This window comes from Ptychodera flava, chromosome 4 (genome assembly GCF_041260155.1).
Source record: "Ptychodera flava strain L36383 chromosome 4, AS_Pfla_20210202, whole genome shotgun sequence".
In the NCBI taxonomy this organism is placed as follows: Eukaryota; Metazoa; Hemichordata; class Enteropneusta; family Ptychoderidae; genus Ptychodera; species Ptychodera flava.
Window position 1 is genome coordinate 9,058,753 of NC_091931.1, and position 25,215 is coordinate 9,083,967.

A 25,215-nucleotide genomic window follows, 5' to 3' on the forward strand; every position below is an offset into this window, starting at 1 on the left:
TCGCTTACTTTGTGACAGAGCTTGTACTGGTCAATGATCAATGACTCGAGGCGATATTTGTGCATTCAATTTGTTACCGATGACCGTGGACGGCACAAAGAGAGGCACAAAATCCTGGAGTTGTATGTTCGCAAACACTAGTGTACAGGAGAAGAACTTCACAGTGTATGATAATAGAAAAACATCAATCTTTGCCGTATGGAATTGCTTGAAAAACTGTAAATGTTGAGAAATTTTCACTGCTCGACAAACGTTCAGAGGTGAGTGGTTCCGAACAAGACCGCGTCATGAAAATAAACATAGCCAAGCTTACTACTGGGCTTACGCAACAAAAAGAAACAGAACCCGGCACGGCGTTAAATAGTTGACTTTATCCTTTGATTGCCATGGTGTGCGAGAGATTCACCGACTAAGAGTCGTACTTCCCACTTGAAGCAAAACTTATTTTAAAAGATGAGTAAAAGGGCGCCATAGACATTCCGTTTACTTGTGTCTGCTTTGTATATTTTCACGCAATGTATCCACAATTCACATATTGAGTGGTACAATTGCATAGAAAACCAGGAACAATAGAAAGATCACAGTTCAAGGAACTGTATGACTCACACCTCGCAGAAGTTGATTTCGGAAAACCCGGGCATTGGCTTACTAACAACAATTGTACTGGTCATGTCTCATGTTGCACGTGATTACGCGTCGTGTCACCTCTAGGGTTTGAGCTGTGGTTGAACTTTCAACCCGGAACTTGCCCTTTGTACTACACAATACCTTGTCAGAGGGGCAACCGAATGGTTGCTATGTTCATGAGCTATACAGTTGGCATATTTGCCAGCTTTACTGTTCAGGCAATATTAATCTGAAAAGAAACAACAGGAATCAAGAAATCGATTGTCTTCAGCTTCTAACGCCCATTGGTATATAATGAATAGATTACCGACAATTTCGATTGAACTTTCTGTCGACACTTGTCGATAAGTGACATTATCGCGTAATTATGGGTCTCGTCACTTGTACAGCAAACAGTGTTGACATTGAGAGACGGAGACATGCTTAATTTATTACGTGGAAAAGTTGGACCTGTGTAGAAATGGCTTTTGATTTGACAGTTTGTATAGTAACGTGCACAGTTATATCATCTTGCACAGAGGAGATCTAATTTTCACGGCAATAATCTGAAAGGGAACCGTGTATCCTCCTATCCATTTTCTTAAATTTGTGTTTGTGGCTCCAGGCTAGTAAAAGCAAGTTCGTTCCTCTAATTTCTTTTTTACGACTCTCTCACCTAACGCAGGATGAAACGAAAACTTGCCGGGGGACAATATTTTTGGTATGAGTACCTTACATACCACAAGAACACTTCCCCTTTTGTCTGAACACATTTACTTCCTTCTTGTAGTACGGTTTCGACGCGAAACACTTGCAGTTACTTCTATGGCAAACCTACGAAACATGGACAGAGGAGTTAGTTCACGCCAAAATCGTAGAATATATAGGATTGTATGCACTGTGTTGGTGTTTGTGATCCAAACGTGTTACTTTTACGAGACGGAGGGAATCGAATACGGGCATAGATCAAACACTACAGGTAAGGAGTAGCTTACGTTTGAAAATGAGGTCAGTGTCTCGCTATTGCCATTTTCTTGAATTCAGATCAGTTACACATTGAACTGAGATTGCCAACAGCAGAAGGCATCCATTGATCTATGCAGTCGGCAGTCGCTCGTAACTAATTTGTAGTTTGTGTCCTATGGCGTCATAGCCGATCACCCAGTTACTTGCCTGAACTCAGCAAGTATTATATCCAATTTTATGAAATATCAAAGCTCGTTTCTTTGCTCCAGGTTAGCGGATAGAATGCCAAATAAGCGGATCAAATAGCTGTCGACGATCTACTGCAATTTTGATTTTATCATGAACTGTTGACAGATTCTTTGGCCAGGAGGTCTACAATTCTATAAAACTAAAAGTCGGTTGGTTAGAGGGGTCTACGTGCACCCCACAGGATAACAAACCTGCATTTTTCAGAAGCCGTGGGATCTCTAAAATACGAAATGGAATTTGAACAGAAAAAATATAGGGATGCAATAGGTGTTACGGCCATGTTTTGAAGGGTACCGCAAAATCACGATTTTTCGACCCACACGCGTTTTCGCCAAATCTGTCTTCTTGTAAGTCATCTGCTGAGCTTAGTTTTTTAACATAACCTCACTTGTTTGGTATCATTAGAAAGGCAAATTATAACCTTTTAAGATGAAGTATTGTAATATGCAATATCTTCCACAGTGTTCTCGAAATATGACCAAAATTTACACCATACCCTAAAGTTTAACATCGCAAATTACAGTACATCTCAAATTCTACCAATTTTTTAGCTTGACATAATGAAAAATGCAATGCCTTGTATGAAATCTGTTCTATTTGGTACAAGAACATGTTACCAATATGAAATAAACTTTTTTTACGAAAAAATATTGGGATTCTATAGCTGTAACAGGCATATTCTGACGAGGCTTGTAAAATCACAGTAATGCAGACTCATATGCGGTTTTGTTAAGTCTGTCTTATTGAAGGTCATCTTCTGAGCTTATTTTATTTCATAACAATCTTTGTTTGATACCATTAGTATGGTAATTTACTTGTCTATAAAACCTAATAATAATTAAACCTAAAATAGAACTTTAAATTGAAAATACACCCTTTTAGAGGCAATTTTTAGTTTTCTTGTGCAAAACCCATGCCAATCAGTAGATCATTTTGTTCGTTATTCATTGAAACTGAATTGAACTGTATTTCTCATGTCCCTGGCACATATGCTGAAAACGCTAGCGTTAGACCGCTTTCTTCTCACACTGTGTGTTGTCGCACAAGTGACATATTTTCCTTTACGAACGATCATGGGTCATGCCCTTTAAAACGCGCCGAAGGCGTGCGCATGCGTACAGTAAATCAGGATCTTCAACGCGGACACAGACGGCGCGGTACAAAATGAGCTGGTTTAGCGTACTTTCCTCTTTATTCTTCTAGAGGATACCTTGTACGTCATCATATGGTTTAATGGCTGTAATATGACTTCTGTAATGGTATTTAAACGCCATGGCTTTCTTTTACAACATCATTTCTTCAATGAAGGAAAAGAATATTCTTTGACAGCTAGTATTATTGTAGAGATAACTATCTAATCTTTAACACTAAACGAGATGAAACAAATTTGTGATTCTTATAACAAACGAACAAACAACATATAGTTGGAATTATATGCAGCACGTGAGCAAAACCATTGAAAATATGAACTTCTGAATTAGTCCCAAGGTTCAAAATAATGGAATCGGATTCGTCTTTCCATTAGAAATGACATAGGCCTAGTTTACCGGGGATTGAAATTCAAAGTCCACACACGGTGTTCATTTTACAACGAACTATTACTATGTTTTAGAAGAAGCTGTATCCATACTTTCCAACTAAAGACGCTCATTGACATGTCTTACTAGTTTACCTGAAAGCAAAAGCTTGGAGATAAGGGTGATTTCGATGTTAGTGATGAAATGGTCCTATCAGTTCTAAGAAAAATTAAAGTAAAAAAAGCATCATGTCCTGATAATATATGCGGTAGAACTTTAAAATCTTGTGCCCATCAACTTGCCGGAGTCTTCAGTAAATTGTATACCTGGTCTTTAAAAGTTCATTCAATACCCTCTATTTGGAAAACTTCAATTGTCTGTCCTGTTGCTAAAAATCGTAATCCCAGCTGTCTGAACGACTATCGTCCAGTAGCACTTACCCCAATCGTAATGAAGTGTTTTGAGCGCATTGTCCTCAGGTATCTCATGAATTATACTGACCCACATCTTGACCCGTACCAATTTGCATACAGAAGTAACAGGAGTACAGACGATGCCACACTTGCCCTATTACATAACGCCTACAGTCATCTTGATAAACCAGGTTCATTTGTACGCATCTTATTTATTGACTTTTCTTCTGCATTTAACACCACACAACCTCATCTGATGGCTCAAAAATTGTTAAATCTCGATGTCCACCCTAGACTTATTCTTTGGATCATTGACTTTCTTGTAAACAGACCCCAGACCGTTCGTTATCAGAAAGCAGTCTCTGACTTTCGTTCTACCTTTACAGGTGCTCCGCAAGGTACTGTTCTTTCACCCATTCTTACTTTTTATTCTGATGATTCCGCCCTTGAAGACTTGTCTAATTCCGATGATGTATATTTTAGGGAAGTGGCTAAATTTGCATATTGGTGTAAGGCAAATCACCTAGATCTTAATGTTAAAAAGACAAAAGAGATGGTTATAGATTTCAGAAATAACCCTCCAGAAATTCCAAGCCTTTCTATTGATGGTACCAGGGTGGAACGTGTATCCGAGTACAAATATCTAGGTACGATTTTAGACGATAAACTTAATTTTAAAGCACACGTTGACTCAATAAATAATAAATGTCAGTCACGAGTATATTGTTTACAGAAACTGCGCTCACTTGGTGTAAGTCTGGATACTTTAAGAAATTTTTATCGCAGCTTTGTAGAATCTATCCTAACTTTTTCATTTTTATGTTGGTTCGGGGGTTTAAGTGTGAATTGTAAAAATGTTTTAGGCAGAGTTGTTCATGTGTGTAGTAAAGTCGTCGGTAAAAAGCAAACAAGCCTACATGAATTATACACCTGTAGGATCAGAAAGAAAGCCAACACAATAATAGATGACAAGCGTCACATTTTATCTGGATTTTTTAAATTACGACGAAAGTCGAAAACAAAGAGAACAAAAACAGTTTTATACACAGTGCAATCAACATTTTAAACAATACAAGTGAGAACTTTTAAACTTGTCATGTGTTAAATTTATTTTTACATATCATAAATGTCCTTGTTGTGTGGCTGTCATTTGTGTATGTATATGTATTTGTATAGTTTTTTCTTTTATCAGTCTTGTAATTACTTTTATGTATTTTTATAACCACGTTTTAATTTCTCTGTACAGAGATAATAAAGTTATCTTGAATCTTGAATTCATAAGTTAAACTTTTCTTTGCCAAAGAGGGCAGTGCTTATATCTCTACCAATATTCTAGAAAATTAGTGCATCAAGAACTATCCAAATGTTAACATCTGATATCGGGTTTAGCAGGAAATACATATAGACTGAACATTTCTACGTAAAGTAAAGAATTAGCTGACACATCTTTTCTAAAGTTTGTTATATTACCGGAGTATTCCGAGTCAAATATGTGTAAAAGGTGTTAAATTACAAGCTGAAACAAAACTACAACTCTCCCTCTCTCCACCATAGGGACAATTCTCGGGAATATTCAAGAAGCCACGCCGCCGATTCTGCAAAATATCTCGGTCACAATTCAAGAAGTAAGTATTCATAAATCATTTCAGACCAGTTTATAACACGTGTACGTCGTCAAGTTAGATGACCATCATACTTAGGTTGGCATTTAAACACATTGTAGTATATTTAGTTGCAAATTGATAACAATTTATAAGCTTGCATTTCCAACTAGTACCTTGGTAAGCTTATTTCTAGGATTGTCATGTTAGAGCAAACCCTTTTGACCCAGGCTGTACTTGGTTGATCTACAAGTACGTTTGTTTTTTGTTTCATTGTTTTTAATGCATCTGAAATTCAGCTTTACAAGCCTTACATATCAAATAAACAAGAGCCATAAAACCGCACATTTTACATGCGTGCAGACAAACACTTAATTCTTTGTAGACAATATTTTTTTTTGGTTTGGGACAAATCCTGTAGTATTTTGCAATGAAATATGATTTGGATATAATTGATTTATGACTATAACAAACCATCTTTTGCAACATATTTACTAGGATGCTGACGTAGAAAGCGTCATATATGAAGACTCCTTTCAAAGAAAAGGTGTTGAGGGTTTCTCATTTGTCGAGGGAAACACGGTAAGCTTAAGGAAGTACGATGGTGACTACGTAAGGGTGAGTGATGTGCGTGTCACTTTGAGTGTCTGCAGGTGGGTGCACCAATTATTGGACACGTAGTTTGTTACTTTATACTACCACCAGATTTTAAGGTACCGGGAATATACTTCTGATTCATTAAGGTAGTTCGCCCCTCGAAAATGAAAGACTTCCACTTTCGCTCAAACTTTCCTCAAGCAAACTTTCGACCCTTCTAGATCTCTTTAAAAATAAAAAATAAAAAATCGGTGGCCCCTTAGCACAAATTTGTACTGCAGAAGCAATTTTGGACACCGTGGTGCGAAGCACCAAAGGTGTCTATGTCGCCACAATGTCTGTGTGTGTGTCCGTCTGTCCGTCCGTCCGTCTGTCCGTCTGTCCGTCCGTCCGTAGACAGATTTTGTTCCACTCATAACTTAAGAACCCTTAGGTCCAATGTCATGCAATTTGGTATTTGGTATTATCATGATGAGACTTAGATCTGATTAGATTTTGGTGGGTGTGGCTTATTAATTAATTGCTCATTTGCATATTTTATGACTTTTTTCGTTCACGCAGATATCTCAGAGACGCCTGGAGCGATTTCGTTCAAACTTGGTAAAATTATAGTACTCTACCTCATACAGATGCAAGTTGATTTGTTTCACAATGTGATCAAATTTGGCCGTGTTAGAGGACTTTTTAGTTTTCGCCTCCATAGACTCCCCTGTATAAGGCAATCCATAGACTCCATGTATAAGGCAATCCATAGACTCCCATGTATAAGGCAATCCATAGACTCCCATGTTTAAGGCAGTCCATAGACTCCCATGTATAAGGCAGTCCATAGACTCCCATAAGGAAGTCCATAGACTCCCATGTATAAGGCAATCCATAGACTCCCATGTATAAGGCAATCCATAGACTCCCATGTTTAAGGCAGTCCATAGACTCCCATGTATAAGGCAGTCCATAGACTCCCATGTATAAGGCAGTCCATAGACTCCCATGTATAAGGCAGTCCATAGACTCCCATGTATAAGGCAGTCCATAGACTCCTATGTATAAGGCAGTCCATAGACTCCCATGTATAAGGCCAAGAAAAATAAAAATTTAGTTTCTCATCGTATTCATATTGCAAAAAGGATGCAGTGACACAGTTTTTAGTCCCAACAGATAAAGTCCAGGGGCTCATAGATTGGGTCAGTCCATCCATGTGAGTCCATCCGTTCACGCAGATATCTCAGACGCTTTGACAAAATGTCACGTGACTTGACCTCAAATATACATATTTGTCCATAACTCGGTAACCACAAGTGCTAAACCTTTCATATATGGTATGATGGGACACCCTATGATGCCACATATTGTACCTCATTAATTATGTGCATATCTAATTTTGAGCAAGCCAATAGAGCTAGAGGTCTGATTTTTGGTATATATGGATAACTTAGCAATACAATTTTTTTGACAAAATGTCATGTGACCTTGGTGACCTTTGACCTCAAATATACATATTTGTCCATAACTCAGTATTAAATCACTAATGCTACACCCTTCATATTTGGTATGATGGGACACCTTATGACGCCACATATTGTTCCTCATTAATTATGTGCATATCTAATTTTGAGCGAGCCAATAGAGCCAGAGGTCTGATTTTTGGTATGTACGGATAACTTAGCAATGCTATTTTTTGCCAAAATGTCACTGACCTCAATTACCTTTGACCTCAAATATACATATTTGTGCATAACTCAGTAACCACAAGTGCTACACTCTTCATATTTGGTATGATGGGACACCTTATGACGCCACATATTGTACCTCATTAATTATGTACATATCTAATTTTGAGCGAGCCAATAGAGCTAGAGGTCTGATTTTTGGTATATAGGGATAACTTAGCAATACAATTTTTTTGACAAAATGTCATGTGACCTTAGTGACCTTTGACCTCAAATATACATATTTGTCCATAACTCAGTAACCACAAGTGCTACACCCTTCATATTTGGTATGATGGGACACCTTATGACGCCACATATTGTACCTCATTAATTATGTGCATATCTAATTTTGAGCGAGCCAATAGAGCTAGAGGTCTGATTTTTGGTATGTAGGGTTAACTTAGCAAAACAATTATTTTGACTAAATGTCACGTGACCTCGGTGACCTTTGACCTCAAATATACATATTTGTCCATAACTCAGGAACCACAAGTGCTACACCCTTCATATTTGGTATGATGGGACACCTTATGACGCCACATATTGTACCTCATTAATTATGTGCATATCTAATTTTTAGCAAGCCAATAGAGGTAAATGTATGATTTTTAGTATATAGGGACAGACTATAGGATAGAAATTTTTTGACAAAATGTCATGTGACCTCGATAACCTTTTACGTAAAATACACGATTATGTCAATAAATAAGTAACCACAAGTGCTATGTCCTTTATATTTAGTAGGATGGGAGACCTTATGACAACACATGCTTTACCTCGTTAATTATGCCCATATATAATTGTGGGCAAGCCAATAGAGCTAGAGGTCTGAATTTTGGCATATATGAATTAATTAGCAATACAATTTTTTTTTTTTCAAAATGTCACGTGACCTTGATGACCTTTGACCTTGAATATGCATATATATGCATATCTCAGTAACCGCAAGTTCTTTACGCTTCAATTTTGATAGGATAGTAGACCTTAAGATGTCACATCTTGTACCTCATTTATTATGCACATATGTATTTCTTGGCTGGCCAATACAGCTAGAGGTCTGATCTTTTTTCCCGATTTAGAACCCTAACTTTGACATGCCTCTTGTTTCAAAATTGGAACAATGACATCGACCTATGTGTCCATAGATCTGATCATATACACTCCAGTGATACTTTTTAATGACCTCATTTCCCTGCCCTATCAAGACTAATACTCCTATTACAAGTGGGGACTATGTCAATGTCAATGACTTGTTACTTCTATACAGAATATTATCTCACATAGTGAGTGTCTGAATATTATTCTGAATTGTATTCCAAAGCACATTCTGAAAGGACTCTTCTGGAATATACAGAATATTATCTCACATAGTGAGTGTCTGAATGTTATTCTGAATTGTATTCCTAAGCACATTCTGAAAGTAACTCTTCTGAAAATTTCACATTCTTTGCCACTGCACCATCTCCCTAATACATACTGATGACCCACGGTGTCCACTCAGTCTCACTTTGATTCCAATATTTACCTATATTTGAAATTCAAAATGACCACTATTCCTGCGTTATCTCCATGGGAAAATAAAAATACCGACATAGACAAAACTAAGACTGTGAAAATTATATTTACTCCTTAAACTTCAAAATGAGCCTTACAAGAACGAGGCGAGGCTAAAAGAATAATCGTAAAAGTTTGAGAGTCTGAATATTTTCCCGGAGACGCATTCTCCCGTAAGATTGGGAGAATTTGAAATGAGTCATATCACTGTTGCAAACCGCAGACAAGCCAGCGATAAACCCGGAAAATATAGAACTTGAATGCAATGATCACATTAAACATTAATCCTTGAATTCATAAAGTATAATGAGGTGAAAAGGAAAGGGGCCTCATCTGGTGTTGTGTAGACTTATAGACCCTGAAGCAGAGTCTCGCCCAAAGGTCTGCTGTAGACTCGACGATAGAGGGGCGAATATAAATTGATGTGCTAATGACAACTTGTTTCCTGTCTCCTTTACAAGGACGGAGTGTTTGGTGTAAATCGTGATAATGGTAGTATATATCTTGCGAAATATTTGGACTATGATGACAACAATATTTATAAGTTACTGGTCTCAGCAAAATTGGTAGGTGTTGAAAAGTGAGCATTAGAAAATTTAGGAATAGATATATGCGTCATGCACAGTGTCGTCCAGTCATTCTCCAAGTTAAATCTTATTTTTCTGCATTCAGAACACATATCTTGTAGAGTTACGAATTTGAAATTTTTTGTGCATAAAGTTCACTAGTTCAACTGTTTCGAAGACCTACATTACATTGTTTAAGTACGCTGAACTAATGATGCATCAGTCAAAACAGAAGTTTGCCATACAATGTATTATTTCATGCAACAGTAACAAATTATTGATGAGAAATATTGTTTATCAAATAAATGGTACAATATAAACATATCTGATGATTAAGGTGATACATGGTATTCGTAGAGAATGTCAAGTTTACAACATTGAAGTAATAGTCATTGACGTCACTGGATGGCCGCCATATTTTAATGAGACCTGTGCCTGGCCTGTCCGAAAAGATTACGGCTATGTAAGTATACAGTGTATTGTACCGAAGTAGCTCACAAAATCCTTCTATGAAATGCTTTATGATGAAGTGATCAAGTAAGGCACAATGTCAAAGCGAACATTAGAGACCGTTTTGATGTAAATGAGAGAAACTAGATGCATATTACTTGCTATTTTGTACCATAGATCTGGTTTTTCTAGATATATGCCAACATGGCCTTCAGTCAGCAAGTCCTTCACGTCTAAAGCCACTAAAGTAGACGAGGCTAAACCTATTGCAATTACATTCAGAAGAATGAAAGATGTACTCTTTGTTTGCACTGTGATCCAATATTGCCGCCAGTTAGCCTTTTTGCTGCAATCGCCGTCATCTTAATACAGTTTTGCATTAAGGCCCCAAAGCCCATTGCATACAGCAGAAGATCTATCGCGGATTCAGTAACGTTTTAGGTGTTTTCTAGAGCGTTATGTTGGTTTCAAAATAACCACATTGTGCAGCGCATCTGTCAAATCAATGCAGATGTCCAAAATAAAATTATATAAAACTAACAATCTCGAATACTCAGACAGGATATACGGATTGTGAGAAAGAAATATTTAGAATGCTGAATTAGTTCAATTGAATAATTTATCTCCTAATCATCAAATGGGTAAATATTGACTTCAAATATTTCGGGTAACAATAACCAGATAGAACACTTCTATAGTTGGCACAATATTAGCCAATTTCATTGTCATGTATGAAGATGAGGAACAGCGCCCTCTGTAATATCCTAATTTAATTGTAATGTCATTGTCTTCATCTAGAAATTTGCACAAAAGACCCAATAGGCGACGCCATTTTGAAAGAAAATATTCATAATAGGCATGAGGTAGCTGGATTTTAATATAAAATTGGAAAGTTATATACAGTCTTTCTTTACAAAAAAATGAAAAAAATACCAAATCATCATTTTTCCTCAGTGTCTGTTGGTATAAATATAGTATCATGCATTTTCATTGCTTGGTCAGCAACTGATTTCTCCGTACATGTGAAAGTCTTTAGAGATATATGATGAAATCAACTAATTAAGTCTTAATCAGCTCTGTGTATTTATTTCTTCGAAGTTCAAGGCTGAGGGTTATCTTTAGGCATTTTGAGGTCCATAGAATCAAACTGTAAGATGGATGCTTATTTATTTACACTTTTAATGAGCGTCCGAGTTACTCAAATGAGTAATTTTCACCGGGGCTCGATAATTTACAAGTCACAAAACTGGCAAAAATAAATGAATAAGATTACAGCGGAATGTTCTTTGTTATATATTCTTTCAGAAGCACCTTGAAATTTCCAATAGTCGAAGCTAATCTAATATCATTTGTCAGTGAATTCCATAATTTAGTTGCACGATAATGAAAACTCCGTTGTCCAATATTCAAAGCAGATTTCGGAATATAACAATCCTGTCGAGAAACCGAGCGCGTTTGATAATAATGGACATTACTCTGAATTATATTATAGCTTTGTCAATACCAGAGAATTTTGTGACGTCATATCCATACATTATTACTGATAATGTATTCCATTATTCAGCATTGCGGCCCCACAGCGAGAAATTTTTTTTTGGAAAACGAAAGAAGGACTGCGCATTTAAAAGGAGGGAAAATATCGGATAAACCATGTAATACACAAAACTATAAATCTTGATAATCGTGCACAATATTGATAATAATGCCTTACTGTACGATTTATCACATTTTTTGAGTCCTCGCGCATGCATTTGTCGTCTGTGTCTGGCTGGCGCTCAGCATACGCTGGTTGTATTACTACGTTTGTTTACAACATGGTTCGCTTCGTTGCCGTATAGAACTCACTACGTTTGCAAACTCCTATAGCGATACTGGGTTGACACATGGCATATTATGCATGTCAGTGGCCATGTAAACGATGCAAGCGTGAAAGGCTACTCGAACCAGCCGTAAACGAGCCAACAACGGCAGCTTGCTGTCATCATGGATGTAAAAAACCGGAAGTGCACATGTCTACGGACATACTACGGAGCCATTTAAAGTCTCGGTCCAAGGTCAGCTACTACCAACAATCATGACGACCGTGGACTCTCCGTTGATCTAACATCTCGGCCACCTAATTCTGATGCATTGACTGTAATCGGAGACAACTTTCATTCATCGTTTTTTCTCCATGTCTGTGATTTTACCTTGCCTTGTTCTCGATATCGCGACGGTACCGAAACCCTCCAGTATGTTTGTCAACTGTACCTTTCAAGCACCCGTTTACGTCAAGTTCTGTCGTTCGCCGAAATAAAATAGCTCTTCTCAAGAAGCCATCGAAAATTAAATTTATAGACACAATTATTATTGAAATATAAACATTTGAATAACAATGTTGAACTCTGTTGATATCGTTAGCAATGAATGCTGTACTACCAGCGACATAATAATGATCGTATTGATCAGCTGATACCATGGCATGCAGCTCGCTGATCATGCTGATGTCGATGCATGAACATTCCGTTTTCTCCATCTCTGGCATTTCACCGTGTCGACTTTTTGAATGGCATGATATTTAAAGGTGATGTTTCAAGTTTGATATAGAAGGTAGGGATGCAGTTGCTTTTCATTTCCTTCGATAATACATCGTTTTTCAATTCAAAATGAACCGTGAAAGTGCTGGTCAATTTTTGTGCTGAACGTGCGTGTTCAGTGCAGTGCACTGTGCAGTGTGGAGTCAGGGCCGATCATGCTGGACGACGCTCACTGACTTCAAACTCAGTTTAATTTCCTTTTTTATTCGTTTTCTACAACTACAAATTCACTGGCATTGCCAAAACTATAAAATAATAGCAATAATGCACCCCCTCCCGGCCCATAATGGACTCAAGCAAACTTTGCACTTCATAATGTACTCGGCTTCGCCTCGTACATTATGTCGTGCAAATTTGCTTTCGTCCATTATGGGCCGGGAGGGGGTGCATTATTGCTTAAATACAAATAAATTCGACAGATAATGTAAAGCACTGCCAGTCATACACCTGAAAGTTAACATTGCCATAAAGTATACAATTCTTTGTCTAACAGACATGACATTTAACGAAGAAAACAAACTGACTGAAGGGTAATCATTAGGCAATTCAAACAGAATACGTAACGCTCTCTTTTGTAATATGAAAATTTTGTCAAGATTTTTTGCTATGGTATTTCCCCATACAACACAACAATAGTCAATAGTGCTCTGAATTAATCCATTATACCAAAAAGACGATGGTTCATCGGAATAAAAGGACGTAATCTTAACAAAAGACATATTCTCTTACTAAGAGTCTTACAAAGAAATTCTATATGGTCATTCCATGATAAGCATTCATCAATACTTATACCTAATATTTTTCCGTGATTGCTACGAGAAATTTCAGTTTCATTAATACAAATAGACAACGATTGGTTTGACTCTTTTAAACAATTCAACTTGTGAGGAGTCGTTACCAGAAGATACTTGTTTTGTTGACATTAATGCGCATTGAATTTGCCGTTATCCAATTGGAAATTGGCAAAACTGAATTATTCATTTTTTCAATAACATCATCAATAGATTTTCCACTTGCCAGTAAATTTTGATCATCAGCATACATGTGTAAAGTTGAAGTATCGGCACATAATGATAAATCATTAATAAAAAGCAAAAATAACAACGGACCTAGGATTGACCCTTGTGGGACGCCAGCTGTAGTATTATGTTGTCTGATGAACAACCTAGATAACTGACTAATTGCTGGCGATTAGAAAGGTAAGACGTAAACCAGGCAACTACAGTTTCTGCTAAACCATAACAAGACAGTTTCTGTAATAAAATATTGTGATTGATAAGGTCAAAAGCCTTAGATAAATCAAGTAAAAGAAGACTGTTCATATACCCCTTGTCCATATTCTGCAAGATTTCATCCGTTAGACGTATTAACGCCGTTTGACAGGAAAAGTTTTTCCTAAAACCAGACTGTGTGTCAATAAGCAAGTTTGTACGTATCAAATAATTATAAAGGTGATTATGTACATGTCTCTCAAGGATTTTTGAAAGGGCCGGTAAAACTGAAATCGGCCGATAATTTAACATATTACTGACATTACCTCCACCCTTGTATAAAGGAACAACTCTCGCACACTTGAAAACGTTAGGAAAGACAGATGTCTCCAAGTAACATTGATCAAAAGGGTTTTCTAGTCACGTATCTTATCTACTCGTTATAACCTGTGACATTTGCACTTATGAAGACACTCTTAAAACTCCCACTTTACTCAGTCACCTACCTTAAACACCTATCATGTTCTGTATCTTTCAGCCCTTACCATTCACCGTCTTCAGTGACTATGGAGATTATAGAAACATCTATACAGCCCCGAACCCAAAGCACTGGAATTCATTCACGGTTTTGGATCTAAATAATGGCAGATGTAAGTATATTTATTTCACTTAATAAGATTTATAGTACTTGCTACAGTACTGTATTACTCGATTTGTATGAAGATTTGGCATCTTTAAATTTATTTTAGAAATCAAAGTCAATTTCGAAAAATACTAACTTTCGTTCACTGTAAACTTCATTGTTAAATGAGTTCGGCGACCGATAAAATATATAAATAATGATATTTTTAATAAAGACGGAATTGTTTTTTGGTCATGATAGTGTATTTGAGAGGATGATCATCAGTTGCTAGTTGTAATTGGAGGTCAGCAAACGTGGAGATGGTCTTGCTTTTTATGAACAAAGAACGATGCAAAGTGGTCGATAGAGTTACAAACATAATGTTATACATTCACAAGGTACATTCTCTTCCTCTATATATCTTGGCATTTGGCAAGGCCACCGTCGAAGCATAACCATGCTATAAACTGTCATATGGACTGTTTAACATTGCTCCGAAATTGTTGTCAAATATCAATACCACATGACATCGGAAAATGAATATGAAAATCCATCAATATTCACGTCTATCCACTTCAAGATAAGCAACACACAAGGTTCATGTAAAAGCTGGGAATAATCACAACGTTTGTCTTCATTCCTGTCAATGTATTTTCTGCAATGACAATTTTACCACTTCACTTCCAGGTGAAGCAAATGTTTATGTGTCACGAAATGAACATATGTACACAAAATATGGGCTAGACTGTAACACAAATTTGTTCATTCGCAAAGCCAATGATCCCTCTTATGCGGTTAAGAAAGTCATCTATCAATGCAGATGCTATGAGGTACGTCTTCAAATTCCTGTGCCAATGCAGTCAACTTATTTCAGTCGAAATACATCTGATTTCAACATTGTAATCTTCTTCTCACATAGAATACTTATCTTCAAATGAATAAAAGCTGTTATGAGTTGAATTTGCTCCCGTGCTTCAGGATATGTCTTCTGTGCATTTGCCAATAAATCGGCTTCCGTTTTCTTTGGCCATTCTGTTTGTAAAAGTATTCGATAAATATGTAGTATACATGGTAGATGACTTACAGACTTCAGATTGCAAAATATCTTCAAATGTACACATGCGATTATGCAGTCAACATAACTTGCAAATTTTATCATGCAATCATTCTGGAGATGACAGCAAATTCCCAAAGTACGTTAAATATGCAAAGTACAAATATCTGACGTCAGAATACAATTTGTTTTAAAGTTCAAGCATATATTGTTGTGCGTGACCACCAACTCATTGCTGTCCTTAAAAATCTGAGCAGCAAAATGTCTAAGACTTTCATTGCTGTCAAATCTTTGTGTCATTATTGCATTAAGCAAGCCGTTGACTCCTTCCAGAAAATATTCATCACTATTTTGTAAGGTCGTTATATTGCAAACAGACAATTTATTAATATAAAAATGTTACATTAAGTTAACCACTCTCAATATGATATTTTTATATGATCAATAAGTAGAGCAAGCTCCATCATATCTAATAATACCATTTCGAGAATATCTTACTTCAGGAGAACTCAGTTTGCAAATTAAGCATAATTCGTTTACAAACAAACAGGCCTTGCCGGTCTATGCCATTCAAAGAGGACTTCATATTACGAACTTTGATTCAGATCTGACTTCCCCTTCTGTAGATAACGGCAAGACAGCTAGACAGCCCTGAAAACGAACAGGGATACAAGTAGGCGCATTCAGTTATCAGTATGACAAGATCTCACTCGATGAATACCTCAGCTAACAATTTAATACAAAACCGGTAAATGCTTTGCATTGGATTCTGACTCATTACTTGACGATTATTCTGTGGTAGTCATTATGTTTTTGAAGAAAACGAATTGAAAACTGAAATTTTTAGAACAAACATGAGTTTCATGTATGGCATTTGAAACGTGAATAGGATGAAAAACATTCTGAGTTGATGTAAATGTAAAGCTACAATGCACATTATTTTCGTAAATTCGATTTTACTTCAATGTAACAATGTATCACCTCGACACAAATGCCACAGCAGAATATATAAAGATTCATCATGCTCCATGTACATATGGCCAACATTTATTTCGAATATTCTTGTATAATTATTGAACTTTATTCACATGGTTTCACACTGACACCCCAACTCGCATATCATCTCTTGTGAATATTTCCTTTGCTTAAGAAACAGAAGGCATTCATCTGTACTGCGCTTTTAGAGGGAATTTAGTAAAAGCAGGGATTAGATATAATCGCTGATGCACATGCCATCGTTGATCGTTTGTCTGACAGTAAGCTATACAATTATATTTGACTAACGATATTTTGTCAGACAGTTAACTGAAAAATGCTTCTTTCCGGATATTTGATCGCCAAAATATTTGGTTTAATCAATCAATTTACCAACCAACCAACCACAAACCAATCTGTCTGCCTGTCTAACTGCCTGTCTGTATGTCTCTCTGTCCAACTTAGTAGTAGCCAACATATGTCTATTCAACGATATACTACTACTGCTACTACTACTACTACTGATGATGATGATGATGATGATGATGATGATGATGATGATGTTTATTATTATTGTTATTATGATTATAAGAATCCTGCAGAAGTACCAACCAGTATCGCAAAAACAATAGTCGAACGTGGGAAAAATATAACGCCAAAGTTTTTTGCTGTGACAGTGCCCTATGAATATCTGTCTTTGGCCATTGAAGACATGTTTGAAATCTCATGGAATGATTTAAGAGCGACTGGTCGAGCAAAGGCATTAGGTGAAGTAAACCTTTTACATGTTCTTATGGTATATGATATTTTTCAGCGTTTGGTGCCATATATTATGTATGGAAAGCCGTTGGGAACCCCTCGGCGAAAACTTTTTCCCCATTGAAAATGCATAGGTGGAAAACAAAAAAGTTTTCCGTCGAAATATGCAAAAAATACCACCCGGCTACAACATAACTTTTAGCGGCGCCGTCAACTTCAAATGCGACAACAACAACTCAAACCACATTATGTTGCGACCACAAAATATCAGTCAGGCTCAACATTGCTAACACTATGCAACTCGACCTTGGATGAAAACTTGTTGCAGCGGTAACAATCTATGAGGCACTTTAGTGAGATGTCGAATGCATAACTGCGAGTGCGGAAAAACAAAAGCTCGTGCGGACGCGAAATCTCTAGCTGGTCATAATCAACATCAGGACGCAGAAACTCTATGATAGCGATTCCGCACTGAACTGCCATCCAGAAGTCTTATCATCTTTTGCGGCCGCAAAATCTCTACCAGCTCATTATCCAAACGTAGTCGCTGCGGTGCGGAAACTTTATATACTCGCGTTGCGGTGTGACAAAACTTACAACATACAAACGTTGCGGAAAAAACTACAAGTTGAAGCTACGACAAACTCTACTCTGGTTGCACACAGTCTGTTGCAAAAACGGAGAATGCGGAAAAATACCATATGCAATGAGCATGTTTGGTGATGAAAGGCGATATGCAATTACGGAGTACCTGCGGTGCGACAAACTAGTTCGTTCTGGTGCGACAAAACAGTAAGCTTGCCAGCGATCGTGTGCGGAGAAAAGTAATATGCAAATGAGGAGTCAGTTCTGGTGCGGAAAAAAACGATATGCAAACGAGGAGTCAGTTCTGGTGCGGAAAAAAAACGATATGCAAATGAGGGTCAACTAACCACTGAGAATAGTCCCAATGATTTAATTCGGGCTTTTCTTCAAATTTTGGCCATGCTCTGGAAATTTTTTTACCTTAGGTATCGTTCACAGTATTTAAAATTTCATATTACCCAAAACCATGTATGTAATCACTTGGGATCCGTGATTTTTTTCACATACATATTTGTATTAGGCCTAATAGTGTAATGCGTTCGAGTGATCCTTATATTACATAATAACAGATTCTCCTCATTCACGAATGTCAGTTGGCGTCGATGCGTTTAAAAATATGTCATGTCACTCTGTACTAGATGTTTGAAGTTATTAGCAGAGGCTTCATAAAATTATTTCAGTTTGACAACTTGACCACTTACATCAGTGTAGGGACTTTCCTCGGTCACACTTAACATAACGTACATCGTAACAGAGGACACAAGTGCGTGGAGTACGTGTTCAGTGTAAAGAAATATAAATACTCTTTTTACTGGGCTTGCTCCAAATCTGTGGGCATATAAATATATAAAAAAAAACAATAGTAAATTTAAGGGTGAAATGGTAACTGAAAAGCCAAGCGACGGTTGCCAGTCTATCTTTTCATGAACAAAATCTATAGCAACTGCAAGCGACTGTGACCGTAGAAAAGGCCTGGTTCGGTCCTACACTACTATTTATAAAAGAAGAACGTATTATACTTAGTTTGTTGTCGCACCGAACGTATTCCTCATTTGCATATTCTTTTTTTCCGCACCAAAACTTACTCCTCATTTTGCATCATTCTTAGTTTTTTTCCGCACAAAGTCCTGATCAGCATACTGTTTTGTCGCACCAGAACGAACTAGTTTTTTTCCGCACTGCACCCACTGCTCATTTGTATGTCGTTTTTTGTCCGTACCAGAACTGACTCCTCGTTTGTATATTACTTTTTTCCGCACAACGATCGCTGGCAAGCTTACTGTTTTGTCGTACCCCAGATACTCCGTAATTGCATATTGTTTTTCCGCACCGTAACAATCTGACAGGCATACAGCTTTGTCGCACCAAATATGCTCATTGCATATGGTATTTTTCCGCATCCTCCGTTTTTTTCAACAGACTGTGTGCAACCAGAGTAAGCTTAGAGTTTGTCGTAGCTTCAAGTTGTAAGTTTTTTCCGCAACGTCTGTACGTTGTAAGTTTGTCGCACCGCAACGCGAGTATATAAAGTTTCCGCACCGGTTTCATATTAACAGCGTCCACGTTTTGATGAGCTAGTATAGATTTTGCGGCCGCAAAATGTGATAATGATGGCAGTTCAGTGCGGAATCGTTATCATAGAGTTTCTGTGTCCGTATGTTGATTATGAGCAGCAAGAGATTTCGCGTCCGCACGAGCTTTTTCTTTTTCCGCAATCGCAGTTTGGCATTCGCCGCCAATGTTATCTACATCTCACTAAGTGCCTCATAGATTGTTACCGCTGCGGCCAGTTTTCATCCAAGGTCAGGTTGCATAGTGTTAGCAATGTTGTCGCTGACTGATATTTTATAGTCGCAACACAATGTGGTTTGATTTGTTGTTGTCGCATTTGAAGTTGACAGCGCTGCTTAAAGTTATGTTGTAGCCGGATGGTATTTTTTTGTATATTTCGACGGAAAATCATTTTGTTTTCTACCTATGCATTTTCAATGGGGAAAGAGTTTTCGCCGAGGGGTCCCCAACGGCTTTCCCTAATTATGAGTATTAGATAGAATTATAGCTGTCAGAGATCAGTGAGCGATTGCGTGGTTGCCTAAAGAAACCTTCAATTTCATCTTGGTCATGAGCATAGCGTACTTTTTATGATCTCACAGAATGGTACACTGTCTTCTTCGTATTTAGTTAATTGCTTCCCTGGCGACCGCAGCGGGAACATGCTTTTAACTTTCCTCTGTCATCGAAATGCAATGATTCTTGACAATGTATGTTTATAACGTAGTGTTTTCCCTGTATTTGGAAAGTTGGTGCTATAGATAATGAATCAAATCAAATACGAAAATGTAAAATTTCATCTACGCTTGTATCTATGTTCTCATGCATTTGTGTTGTTTATGTAAAGAAATACATGCTTAAATGCCGCATAGCTGGGTCTAGACAAAGTGTGTTGTCAAGAACGACGGTATGGAGGGATTATGGACTACATGTAGCTAAGAGTACTTATCTTAATCAAGCAATATTTTTCTGATGTATTTTGAAGGTTGTCCGGCAGGAAAATATGGAGGCTTTTGCCAGTACGATTGCATTTGTCAGAATGGAGCTATCTGTCATACATTTAATGGAGCCTGTAAATGTCGGAAAGGATGGAAGGGAGTTTCTTGTGACATTCGTGAGTTGTCAAGAAATATTTTGATTTTCTCAATTTAATTGGCTGGCAATGTTTTAACAACGACGTTCAATTGCTTTTGGAAGATAATTCCATGTAGTCATTAACATGGAACAGGCGCACTGTAAAGAAAAACTATTGACATCAATCTGCAGTAGGTTGTTGCGTTCTAGCCATATACAGGATACAAAGATATGAATTAAAATTAAGCAATAACCCCCGCTGCAGGAGGATATACACGAGATTTTGGTACAATGCGCGACATATAGCAAGCGATTGCTATATGGAGCGAATTGTGCCTAAATCGAGTTTTCACCAAGAGGTGAGTTACAGACCCGTACTTTTATCTGTCTATTGATATTCGGACCTCGGTCTTTGAAACAAAGCGGACTGTTTCGTATTAAGTTCTGTACGTTCAAATGCACCAACTGCCCAATTACCGAAAATGCTAGTTTAGAGGCCCGTTTGACCGCCGCTAAAACAGTATTTTAGCATCGGTGGAATGAGCTTTCGTCCAATCAGAATAGCTCATGGTAGCATGATGTAATATAATAACGTATATTTATTTGTTTTTTTTTCGAGATATACAAACTCAGTATAGAGGTAAACAAAAGTGTTTCAGATATTTGAGATTTCAAAAGGTATTTAGAGATAGAAGGATGACCTTGTCCGGAAATCAGACTAACTGTAGGAATAGGAGTAAAAAAATGGCGATGTATGAAAGTGTCTTAAATACACATCCGGGGTACCACCATAGTGGATAAAGGCTGTTGGTATTCTGAAAGAATTTAGAGAATAAAATTTAAATTGAATTATGATTATGAAACCATTAAATCTATTTAATGTATGTTTATACAGCCTACAAACACTTAGAGATGACACCGCGAACGATGTCAACATATTACGACGGTCCAACATCCTTCATTTGTCACGCCTACAACATACAATTTGACAATTATCTTTGGAATCAATCCCATTTTTCTTGGTATATAAATAGTAAGCTGCTTGACAGCCTTTATTACGACATCTTTGTAACAGAACATATTCAAGAAACCTTCAGGTAAGTAAGTGATATAGTCTCTTCTCGGAGATGTCTCAACTTATTTCTTTGAAATTGGTGCAAGTTTACGTACAGAGCAAGTCTATTCATACATATACACGCAGATGTGTTTCGTGATACGATCCCATGTGGTCGGGGCGTTCTGCTTCAATTTTTGTCATGTCAAGAGCCGTAACTAGCGACAAAACTCTATTTCGTATACATGAGCATTTATTTGTTTTGATATATGATTCAATATGGCTGCTCTTAAGTTTTGATGTCTATAGAGTCATTAAACAAAGACGTGCCTGCACATGTTTGTTTTAATGTTGGGACAAGGTAATAACCGCACATATGCGTATACTCATCAATTTGTATCGCGATATGATCCAATATGGCTGCCAGGTAGCTATTTCATTTCAAGATTTTCACAACTAAATCTTTAACGCAGACATACCCCGACCTATTTTCAAAGTTGGCACTAGGATATAGCTCTATGTTATACATGCACACATCAATTTGATTTGCAATACTATCAAATGTGGCTGCCAGACGGCCCCTATACCTCAGTCTTTCATATCTATAGATAGAGCTTTATATTACTTCACCGATTTTAATCGTTTGACGCTACTTCAAGTCAAGGAAATAATCTTTTTTAATGGAGTATGCGCCTCGAAAGTAAAAGACTTAAACGCTTTCTAAAACTTCCCTTAATGAAACTTTCAACAATTCTCTCACCAAAGCAAAAATAACATCATGGGTCACCGTGCCAAGTTTGGTACTAGAGAAACAAATTACCTGACATTAAATGAGATGTGAATTTCAAAATGATTGTCATCCCTGTGGAAAGTGTGAGGGGAAAAATAATTTTCGATTTTCGAAAAATTAAGTCGGTGGAAATGTTTCTTACTCCAAGGGCTTGTAAAGGAGCCTCCACAAGTGGTAGATCAGAAAAGAATGGTAAAAGTTTGAGTCCGAATACCTTAACCCCTAAAGCATTCTATCTTAATACATATGCTGATTAATTGTGGTATATGGCTGCACAATAGTTGGCATTTGTTTTTATATTCAGTACCTTTCATACCAAGTTCAATTACCGAGTCATTTCAGATTCAATTTGTTCAATTTAATGAAATACCTAACGTAGACATATGGCTGTTGATATATTTCTGGTGTTGAATTTTTTCCACGTTTAAAGCATTACACAGATATGCCTGAACTGATTTCTTTCTACATTTGTGCAAGAGCGTTACACTCCTAATGTGCCATACATACGCATGTCTATTTCTTGCGTGATCAAAGTGAGTATGGCCAGGTTTGTCATGGAGTTGCACAATAACACGTTGGTTCTGGGGCATTGACGAGACCTCTATACTCAACATTTTTCTTACTGGCGAAAATAGCGCAGTCTTTACTCAATCGAGTTTTGATATTATAATTAGAGAGGATAATACGTAGAAGTGACAGCCTAAATGAACGTCTAAATTTTTACATTTATTGGTAGATTTCACTACAGTAACTATAGAGCTGTCATATGGTGATTATTGTATTGCATGCTCGCACAACATGTGAAATTGTCTTATACACCACTATTTTAATTTATTATTTTATTTGGTCATTTAGTTATAGTTCTATTCAGGTGCATTCTTTGACGGAGAACTATACGGGGGAGTATAGATGTGTGGTTGAAGATCTATCAGGAGTAACATATTCGGATAGTGGATATGCAGAGATCAATGGTGAGAACAGCGTTTTAATGTTATCAGTCTTTCTGCAAAATAGGAATAACTTAGGAATATCATTGTCAGTTAAGTCAGGAAAACATAACGTTTTCCCCGTCAGTTTTACAAAATGTCAGTATCACAACGTACCATTATCCTAATTCTCATGTCTAAATAAATTCCTAATATATTGAGCATATTTTCGAATAAATGCCCTTTACAAACTTGATGCGAATGCGACTTTTAACACGATGTTAACAATACGGTAACCATGCAATAGTTTTATTTTACTAGGTCTACAAGTGTGAATGATGCCATAATCTTTACTGAAGATTATGTAGTATCTACTGTCAATATTTGACTCACAAACTGTTCTTATCATGTTCTAAAAATGTGAATTTATACTCAAATTACTCAAGTTAACAAGTAAGAATATATATATATATATATATATATATATATATATATATATATATATACACACACACACACACACACACACACACACACACATATATAATTTTCAATATGAATCCATTTACAGGTTGTAATAGAAACAAATGGGGTAATAAATGCGAGTTGGACTGTGCCTGTGTACATTCAGTCAAATGTGATCGATACTACGGATGTGCCTGCAGTCTTGGTTGGACTGGTTTACACTGTGAAAAAGGTCAGTATCATTTACAAATATGCATCGACGGAATTACATTAAACTTCATATCGCGAGATACTTCGCCGTTAATATAATCGTAGCAACTTTAAACCACAGACAAATATAGAAACAGACTAGCAACGGGTATTGTTCAAGGCGTGAAGCGGTTATGTAGCCCATCCATGTTCGCCTCGCCTCAGATTGCTCTCGCCTCTCTTTTCCAAAGAGTGCCGATCATGCATCCTTCGGTAATTATCGGATTTTTGCCAATTGTTAAGCGAAAGTATGTTCGGCAAAGTTTGTGTTGTTGTTGTCGTGTGGTGCTGAGTGGAATTGGCGTGCTGGCGAAAACGCGAGAGTTTTGAGCTTCAGGAAAGCGAGTTTTACTGTTTTGAAAATTCCTCTCATATTTTTATGAATATATAATGAGTGTGTTTGAACCAAACATGAAAGTCTTTTATCGATACTGTCTGGTTTTACTCAATGGTGTTCGGTCAGTCATACCGTCTTTTACACGTTCGTCAAGGAAGGACATGTTTATGAAACTGCTGGCGTGTTATGTTTTGATTGGCGTGAAGCAGTGTTTCTGCCCTGAGAGCTCACAAAGTAACTATGGTTGCTACGCGACTGGCAGCACGATGCCATCTCGTCGTATTTTTCGCATAATCTCGTGCAATTATCAACCACAAACAAAGTCTCCAAAAAGTTTAACACCTTTGAAGCTCATTTTAATATGAAAAGGCAATAGTCTACCGAGACGACCATGGAACAAAAGGCATGCCGCGTTGCTGGTCTGTTTCTATATTTGTCTGTGTGTAAACATAACATGACTTTTTCGTTCGCAGCTTGTCCAGATGGAATGTTTGGGAGTAATTGTTCTGAAGAGTGTTTATGTGAAAATGAAAACACAGTATCTTGTGACTCTGAAAACGGACGGTGCAAATGTTCAGAAGGGGTTTGTGGGAAACTGTGTGAAGAGAGCTGCTCTTGCCAACCTTGGCAAAAAGTGACATGCAACGGTACCAGCGGTTGTCTTTGTGAAGAAGGTAACAATTTGCGTTATACGATTTGTTAGCATCCTTCAAGTGTAACGGAATCATGTCCCCTGTGCTGTACAAAAATGGACAT

The 25,215-nt window shown here is 37.2% G+C and overlaps 1 protein-coding gene across 2 annotated transcripts in view; it reads left to right on the forward strand.

Annotated features, from left to right (window-relative positions):
- Positions 1-1,387: 1,387 nt before the first annotated feature.
- LOC139130840 (uncharacterized) overlaps positions 1,388-25,215 on the forward strand; it is a 35,921-nt gene continuing 12,093 nt past the window's right edge. For both annotated transcript variants that reach the window (XM_070696637.1, XM_070696638.1), the window contains exons 1-13: positions 1,388-1,585; positions 5,306-5,376; positions 5,851-5,934; positions 9,677-9,781; positions 10,119-10,244; positions 14,557-14,668; positions 15,328-15,470; positions 17,262-17,436; positions 20,550-20,678; positions 21,534-21,735; positions 23,338-23,453; positions 23,980-24,105; positions 24,933-25,133. In XM_070696637.1, coding sequence (XP_070552738.1) covers positions 1,432-1,585; positions 5,306-5,376; positions 5,851-5,934; positions 9,677-9,781; positions 10,119-10,244; positions 14,557-14,668; positions 15,328-15,470; positions 17,262-17,436; positions 20,550-20,678; positions 21,534-21,735; positions 23,338-23,453; positions 23,980-24,105; positions 24,933-25,133 — 1,744 coding nt within the window. In that variant the 5' untranslated portion in view covers positions 1,388-1,431. The remainder of the gene's footprint in view (positions 1,586-5,305; positions 5,377-5,850; positions 5,935-9,676; positions 9,782-10,118; positions 10,245-14,556; positions 14,669-15,327; positions 15,471-17,261; positions 17,437-20,549; positions 20,679-21,533; positions 21,736-23,337; positions 23,454-23,979; positions 24,106-24,932; positions 25,134-25,215) is intronic.